Here is a 9,222-nt window from a genome sequence, read left to right as displayed (position 1 = left end):
ATTACAGATCCCCAGGGGACAATTTTGATAGGCAAGACCCCCCCTCCCCCGTTTTTCTTCTCTTTTTTTGCTAAATGTGACACATCCTTCACTTTGCTGCAAGGATGATGTATGTATTTGTATGTATTTGTTTAGTTTAGTCTTCCTGTTCTTCTCATCTTCTATCCTAAATGACCAATCTGCCTCACTGGAGAATTCTATTGATCATCACATCCATAAATAAACCACCTTGCCAGGAGTTGTCCTATGGGGAGGCTGGTGGAGGTAGAAATATGAGGATGGGTTCTACTACCTTCACTGTCATATACCAACTACAAAGATGAGCCAGTCAATAATCACTAATAGACCATCAGGGCAGGAGGAGGGAGAGGGGTAGTAATCAATACCTAAGACAGAATGCTGTATCTCTCTCTCAGAAATATAGTCTGGGAGCCTATCAATATAATGAAATTAGATCATTTAATCAATACAATAGCACTGGAAAAAATGTAGGTCTCTGTATCACTACTGGGGGGTAAGAGGGTCAAAATCTTCCACCCCACCCCCCACCCATACCAGGAAGTCCCAGGATATCGTCATCTTGACAACTTGACCTTGTCTAGAAATACCTAGTCACAGTGGTGGTGAGAGGAGCTGCTGCTAAATTTGGACATTAGGATCTGTTCTAATGACCTGTCACCTGTGTGGTGGTGCCTTTCCTGTCATACTGTGGGCCTGTATCCCTTGAGATTTTAGACTGGATTTTGTAATGACAGTTGAACCAAATACATGGAAAAAGAGAGAGATTATTCCTTTACCTCATGGGATATTTATATTCCCACAGATCATGGATTGATTTGCATTGATATGACAGTGTTGCTTTGAATGGTTGTGTTGGGCTTTATGGCATTGCATGCATTATTATTGTATCACATGGAGTTTCATGGCTTAGTTTCATATCCCTTCGCTTCCCCCCCCCCCCCCTTCCCCTTGCTCTGTCTCCCTTCTTCCCCTATTTCTACCTTTTCTCTCCCCTGGTCAGTGGGTGGCATTGGCTCGCTGTTCTTCATTCTGGTGTCCATCTCTACCTTCTGTCTGGAGACCCACGAGGCCTTCAACCCATCATCAACCGCACCGAGCTGGAGCTGGTGGACAACATGACCGTAGAGCACGTGTACCAGGAGACCGAGGACTGTGGTCTTCCTCACCTACATCGAGGGCGTGTGTGTGGTGTGGTTCACCTTTGAGTTTTTAAATGCGAATAACTTTCTGTCCAAACAAGCTAGAATTCATCCGGAATGCCCTAAACATCATCGGACTTCGTGGCCATCCTGCCCTTCTACCTGGAGGTGGGTCTTAGTGGGCTCTCCTCCAAGGCAGCTAAGGATGTTCTAGGTTTCCTGAGGGTGGTGCGCTTTGTGCGTATCCTGCGTATCTTCAAGCTGACCCGCCACTTTGTGGGACTGCGGGTGCTGGGCCACACCTTGAGGGCCAGCACCAATGAATTCCTCCTCCTCATCATCTTCCTCGCTCTTGGTGTTCTCATCTTTGCCACTATGATCTACTACGCTGAACGGATCGGCGCCAACCCCAACGACCCTCGAGCCAGCGAGCACGACAGCACTTCAAGAACATCCCTATTGGATTCTGGTGGGCTGTGGTGACCATGACAACCCTTGGCTATGGAGACATGTATCCTCAGACGTGGTCGGGTATGCTGGTGGGAGCGCTGTGTGCACTGTCCGGTGTGCTGACCATCGCCATGCCGGTTCCCGTGATTGTCAACAACTTTGGAATGTATTACTCCCTGGCAATGGCAAAACAGAAGCTACCAAAGAAAAAGAATAAGCATATCCCTCGAGCACCCCAACCAGGTTCCCCCAACTATTGTAAGTCCAGCATAAAGTCCAGCATAAAGTCCAGCATAAACTCACCACCACAACCAACCACAAGCCCCATTGCTATCCAAGACGACGTTTTCGAAATAAAGTTTCAAGGTAGGTAACTTATGAGAGAGACACTACATATATCATCACTCCTCTGTCCTCATTTTCTAAAGCAACCATATCATCATTCTGCTGTCTCCATACTCTCACAGTGGTTCAATCAGGTGACTCAGGAATATCACATTAAACAAATTAATCTCTTATTGAGGGATCAATAAAGTCTATGACTGTAGTATACTGAGACTCAAAGGGAGAAAATAGGGAGATTGTGTAATGCCATGAGAAATTCTGCTATTGATTTTATAGTTCTGAATGCAATGACTCATCACACTCACCCAGACGGTCCACATTATTGTCACACTCTTGTAATACCTGTAGCTTGTTGCTATCCACAGAAATTCACAGTGGTAGGGAATGGAAGGGTATAGTGATATTCTAGACAGTATACTTATACTCCACAAACTGATACTCTACCACTCTGTAGTCACAGGTGCCCATTGAGGTCAGGGTTGGGTTTCCAATTGAATTCCAAATTCCAAAGTTTTCAATTGTCAATTTACAGAACAATGTAAAGAACACACACACAAATGAGTTACTGACTATTGGAACATAGTATATGTATATCCAAAATCATTGAAAACAAAGGGCCTTTTTTTCAATTACTTAATTGGAATTCAATTCACTTCCCGAATTGCTGGAATTGAAAAGGAATTCGCCCCAACCCTGATTGACATATTGGGCTACTTGGAGAGAGGGTTTCTGATTTAAGTCAGTCAGAAGCCATTAAAGGACACATCATCGCACACGCCATTCTAAAATACCATCATTACACCCACCAACCATCTGAGTCCTTCTTGGACCATCGTGAAGCACCAATGGGCACTACAAAAATGTTAATGCGTGCTTCAAACTGTACTTGTGACTTGTGACAAATCACTACTAATATTGATTGGTAATAAACCAAATATGAACTGCTCTTGCATCTCTTCTTGTAGTTGTTCCAGTCCCAATAGTAACTTGTGTGTTTACCTTAAAGATAAACAAGATTTCAGAAAATCCTTGATATAAATGTTCTATCTTCTTGTTTGCACCTTCTGTGTGTTTGAAGATTCCAAACTGAATGGGGAGGCGGCTAACGCAGCTCTAGCCAATGAAGACTGTCCTCACATAGACCAGGCCATATCACCAGAGGAGATGTTCAGCCCTAGTGAGAGAGAACGGCCCTGCTTCCTCCTGACCACTGCTGAGCGGCCCAACCATACAGGGGGAAGAGTGAGGAGGGGTACGTACTGGAACAGCTTATCACAGGGCTCCACCAAACACTGACACTATAGGCATGTTATTGCACATGTTATTACACCTTTATTATTCACAACCACATACATATCAACTAACCTCCTAAAACCTTCAAACCAACATTGTCTCTTCAACCACACCATTGAGTGTATATTTTCTTAAAGCTCACACTGAAACTCAAACCTAAGCACAATCACTGAAAGAACTGCCCCATTTGTACCATTTTTTATACCATACATACATACTCAATTTGTTTACAAGTACGACAACTATTTTCAGAGTTTTATATGAAATAAAATGTGCTGTTTAAAACACCTAAGAAAGTGTTAATGTCCTACAGTACAGTATGTGTATGTATATCACGTATGTATACAGTATGTGTGTTTTAATAATAAGAATCAATGCTGACCCTGTTTATGAGTCTGCTGGTCTTGAGCATAATGATGCATGCCGTGTCTTGCTGAAGGGTGTTATCAGCATGGTGATGGAGCACAACACACGGACCATGGGTGTTGAGGTCCCATGTCAGGCTGCCTCCTAGAATGTACTGACATACGTAGCATATTCACTCTATTCCAACTGTTCCTAGGCTTCATCAGAAAAAAAAGCCAATCTGTATTTTATTTGGTACAGTACTTCTAAAAGGCATTATGGGCCGGATCTTACAATAACTCACTGACATCAACGTACCTTCAAGTACAGTAACGTATATTTCTCAAGTTAGGATCCAGTCCTTAGACGATAAAGCCAGTAGTGAAATTTGGACAAAGGAAGAAATCATATACTGTGCTGTACTGTACTGTAGCTGAATGCATATTCCCTTTTGAGGTGCCAGCTGTCTCTTTATAAACGTGTTATACTCCTCTAAACTAAGCCAATACCACCCTGTGCATGCGGTTGAATTTCTGATGCACTCAATGCATGAAGAATAACACTGTTGATCTGACTGAAGTCTTTGTTGATCTTTTATTTGGAGACAAAAACAAGAAAGCAACAGGCCTAACAAACAAAAGAAAAACACCAAACCATTTTCACACAGATCCAGCGCTGCTGTGTACTCAAAACGCTCTCTGTTTTCCAACTGAAGGTTATGAAAAGCCTTGGAGCCTTAACAGCATGTCTGGCATGAGCGGGGACCCCTCTGGAGTGTCCTCTGTGTCCGCCCTGCCCCGCAGCCCGCCCTGTCTTATGCAGCACTCACATTCTCCCATCCCATCCATTCTGTAGCATGGTTGACAAGCAGACACAATGCAGTTGGAAGGCCTGTCCACTGTATTGTAACCCTCCCTCTCCTCTTTTACGTCAGATTTGGCTTTACTCTTGCCCTCACTCCAGCTTTCTTTTAATTTTTTCCCCAAGACTACTAATAGTACAAATCTCCCAAGAGTTTAGCTTGGGTGTGTCATTGTGTCCAACAGTACATTGCGACTGGCCACTTTGCATGGGTCACCTCAACTGTGGACATACTAAAGCACCGATATTCTCGACTCTGCAGGCTACGCCCCTTCTTTTTCCTCTCTACCTTTTTATCATTGCCTGTTGCTCTGTTGCTTTTGATCTCTCATACTTTTTGTCTATATCTCTCTCATCTGCTTTTTGAAAAACTTGTGAAAGAAAACTATTTCATAAGATGTAACCCTTGCTAATTTTACAATGGTCATTCTTAATTCAGTGACTAAAGCTATTTTTCAAACTTACTGAGAGAGCACAGCTGCCAGCGGTTGAGCGACCTCCCATTAAGTGCATTCTTCGTTGCAAAGTGGAGACGTTCTAATTACATGTGTGCAACCCTGATGAGACTTCACATTTGTCTGAGTGGCAGATTCCGATTACAATGAGGAAATTATGATGATTCCTATGATACTAGTGATGGTGATGTGTTGCCAACAGAAGCAAAACTGTTCATTTGCATGAGCTGCATGAGAAATTATGTTCAACAAGAAGCTGTTGAACAAGAAACTGTATCACAGTACATGTAAGAAAAAGCTTTTCTTTTTTTCTAAAGCTTCTTAAATTTATGCACATTTGAAGCAGCTTAACTATAGCAGAAAAGTTTTATGTAGCTGCCATTTTTTGCCTTTCCCCAAATTCACATATTTATTTACCTTTTGGGCTACTTAATTAGGTACACGGTGCAATCTAAGCGTCATAATGGAAGGTTCAATGAAACAGTTACAGTTATATCTGTACTGACCAGGGGTTTAAGCCTCTGACAGAACAATGGTAAAATGATAACATGGTGCCCAACAATACATTACATTGGATTTATCTCAAAATTTGTCACAATCCAATCCAATACTAGTCGATACATTTGGTTAATAAGCCTATAAATGTATTTTAGATTATGTTATTGTTATTGTATTGTTAATGTTATTTAAAACTTTCCAATTAAAAAAGGCTTTACCGAGACAGTATGAACTACTAAGATTAACAACATTATGATACGCATCAGATTGTATTAACTGTATCAATATGATTCAATGTATTCTTACAGCCCTAATACTTATGCACAAAAACTTGAGGGGAAAAAAGCACTTTAACTTTAAGTCTTTAGTTGGCTGATCAGTAACCTTAATTCAAAAAGAAATATATAGCAACTCAAATAAAAATTCCTATTTTATTTGGGCAGGGTTTTACTTTTCTCAAATTATGTCTCTTGCTGTGGTAATCGGTGTACATTGTAAAATCCTTGTGAAGATTTTATGTAAAAAGAGATGCAGGTGAATTATATGCTCGTACTTAATGCAATTTAAGAAAAAACATAAGGGTACAGTATGGGATTTGGGGATACTTGGGGAAAGGTAAATGCATGTATTTTACATTTATGCAACTGAAAAGTATTCAAATAAAAGATGTAAATAAAAGTCCTTGCATGAAATAAATTTTGTATACAATCAGTGTTTAGACTCTGTTTTTATTCAATAGTATATGCATACATGTTTCATTTTTCACTAGCATAAAGCTAGAGCATCCAACACCTCTTTGGCCCATTTTCTTGTGTGCAGGTCAAAGAGAGTTTAAATGAGGTGACTTAGAGCATGATTCAAAGTCCAAAAACGCATGATTACGACTGAACTACAGTACACTAAACCGTAAAACAAAGCATGGGCATGTTGATTAACCTACTCAAGAGTACAACCTTTGCGTACAGACGGTGCATCCATGTCTGATGCCTTGGCTAAGCATGGGAAACACATGGTAAACTTTCAAATTTACCATGAGAAACTAACGGAGCACATTTCCTTTACTGTCAAGGCCAGTGTAATTTCACCATCCCCTGCACCTTTAAGGTACCCGCCATCTCCATTATTTCCTCCTTCATACATAATTTGTGTAATAATTTTTGTGTTGTTGTTTTTTTATATGTTTTTAGAGACCAAGCGACAGAACCGGAGCAGCAAACCAGCAGAATCAGTTTGTGTTATGAATCATGGTGTGCCAACCACTATGTGTATGACCCATACTGCCCCATCCCCCACCTGATAAAGTTGTAGCGTTGTTGTGTGTAGAAATTAGCGTTTTTATGTGGATGTGACAGTGGCAACCTGTACATCACAAACTCAGCGTAGATGTAGCACAGAGGAAGTTTTGTTGTCAAGCCTTATGTAGCTCAGTATCTGTGACTGGTTACTGTGTTGTAATGTGTGTGCCTATTTTGGTGTGTGCCCAGTGCTGTATATACGCTTTTGTGTGCTGAAGTTGTGTATTCCAATGTTTTGGAGTGATTATCAAATATCTGTGTGCTTGTGTTAAAAAAAAGAAATGTTGCTCCGATTCTATCACCCCCTGCAAGTCACTTGTCATGTCAACCAGACAAAACACAGTTAAAAGCAAGTCTTATGCACTGTCATAGTCGCATCCGTCTGAATAGCCTTTTGCACTGTTTGCACCTATAAACTTTAACATTTCTTTCTTTCAAAATAGGAATATGTCCACAAAAACAGAAATTATACTGAATTGTTTTCAGTGCCACTCACAGTTAGTTCCTTACAGTTCACGGCATTAAAACGACCAAATATACTGTTACCATGGTCAACAAACTTTCAACACTGTTGGTTAGGCAAATTCCATTCACTAATAGAAATGTGCTCATCTAGGCATCTTACGTCTGTATTTTGTACAACAAATGCAGCTCTTGTGGATGTCTTTGTTATTCAGTCTCATAGCTGGCAGAGACCTTGATTGGCTGCCGTACATTTTTGACTGACAATCATGTATAATTGACATATTTTTGTTTTACAATGAACATGTGAAGGTACTTATTAGGGGACACCACCCCCCAGACCTTAAATCATAGCCAGGACATTCTTACTCATCACACTGGACAAGTGCCTCTGTTATACAAACCCATCTCACAGGAATTGAGCTTAACCAACATGAAAGACTAATACATGATCAGTAACAACAATTGAAAACATCCATGTTTAGCATTGGGTTAGGCATTCTAAAAGTAGTGCAGACCAGGCAGAAAAATGATCCCCAAATGTATCAGTATTGAAAGGCGTGTAATAAACAGTCAATAACCAGCTATGGCCATTGGTTGAAAAAGCACCATTTTACATCATTTATAAGGCATGGTTAATCCGGTGGTAAGGGACCAAATTTTTTACTAAACCACTGCAAACACACTGCCAACAATCTATTGAGATGTCCAATGTGCAATCTGGCATGCACAAGCTGGACCTGCCAATGGGACTGAACACAAATGGGGGAACAACACTGCTGATCATTGTCCAACATGGAACAAACAACAGCTGTTGTCCTAATGGAATCAATAACCCGACAAACAGGCAACTAATGTGTGCCGTTTTGTGAGACTTCCGAGTGTGTGTGGGTAGTTATCTTAACAAGGTGTTCTTTCAGTGATCGTTTCAACTGATTTGTTGTTTAGGGATTTTTTGTGTCTTTTTCTGACCGATAACAGTTCAGGCTTGTACAATAAATAGTGAAAAATAAAAAAAACACAGACATGATTATTTTTCAATGAGTGTTGATTTATTTTTTGGAGTTGGCAAAGAGAGGGATTCCTTTGTTAATGTCCAGTTCATTTGACATAACCTTTTTTCATAATTAGGCCACTTTGCATACCTAGATACTTTAGAGAGTGCAATTAAAGCTATTTTGCTTGTGAGAGCTTATCAGAATGCTGATCATACAGGCAATCCAGGGTAATTAACATTGAAACATTGCAACACAAAATAAAAAGGACACCAGTATTTCAATGTTAATATAACATATGCAATAGAGTCCTGGGAAAACTGTTGCGCTTACTTTGTCCTTTCTCTCTTCCAGAAATTGGTTGCAGGTGCGGTAGTTTAAAAAATGATAGGGCAGCAAGTGTAGAAAAACTTGCACACTATGGATGACTCTTTACACAGAGACTAGAACAATATTTTTTTTCTTTATTTTATCATTCTCTTAAAAAAGTGCGAAGTGCTCTGGTGCAAAAAGTGCAAGGTGTTGGACAAACGTTTCGGTCCTACAACCATTATCAGGCAACAGGGCAACAGACAAACAGTGGCTGTGTTCGGAATGGTATACTAGCATACTGCATACTAGCATACTCAATGAGTATACTGCATACTGCCTACTAAATTCATAATAAGTATGTGAAAACCAGCCGACCATTTACACAGTATGCATACTGCCTCCCAGAATGCATTTCGCCGGGAGCGGCGAATTTAAACCTCCATTTTAAACCTCCATTAGCTAAAATATGTAATTTTGGCTTTACAAGTGTTAACATGTCATTTTATGAAGTTTTAATATGTTTTCAGGCGAGAAAGTAACCACATATATTCCCAAAATGTGTCCAGTTTACCAAAATAACCCGTTTATATATCTGATCTGACGATTTTTTGCGTCTTCTGTTCGCTAGCTGCGTTCGTAAATTCGCCCTGGAAATCTGATCAGCACTCATGGAATGCCTCTTGTCCAATCAAATTACCTGGTCCCTTTATGACGTTGCACCCAGTGTGCGCTCCAGCGCCCTCAGAGCGAT

The 9,222-nt window shown here is 40.5% G+C and overlaps 1 protein-coding gene across 1 annotated transcript in view; it reads left to right on the top strand.

The window, feature by feature from the left end:
* kcnc1b (potassium voltage-gated channel, Shaw-related subfamily, member 1b) overlaps positions 1–4,448 on the top strand; it is a gene marked incomplete at both ends in the record, with an annotated part of 7,192 nt that extends 2,744 nt beyond the window's left edge. Inside the window, 8 exon segments of the mRNA XM_080539387.1 lie at positions 1,022–1,099; positions 1,102–1,169; positions 1,171–1,233; positions 1,235–1,294; positions 1,296–1,595; positions 1,598–1,976; positions 3,034–3,207; positions 4,309–4,448. Of these exon segments, the coding sequence (XP_080395513.1) occupies positions 1,022–1,099; positions 1,102–1,169; positions 1,171–1,233; positions 1,235–1,294; positions 1,296–1,595; positions 1,598–1,976; positions 3,034–3,207; positions 4,309–4,448 (1,262 nt within the window).
* Between the last annotated feature and the right edge of the window lie 4,774 nt (positions 4,449–9,222).

This window comes from Nansenia antarctica, assembly GCF_963989245.1.
Source record: "Nansenia antarctica genome assembly, chromosome: 9".
Taxonomy (NCBI): domain Eukaryota; kingdom Metazoa; phylum Chordata; class Actinopteri; order Argentiniformes; family Microstomatidae; genus Nansenia; species Nansenia antarctica.
This window is presented reverse-complemented; position numbering and strand designations above follow the sequence as displayed.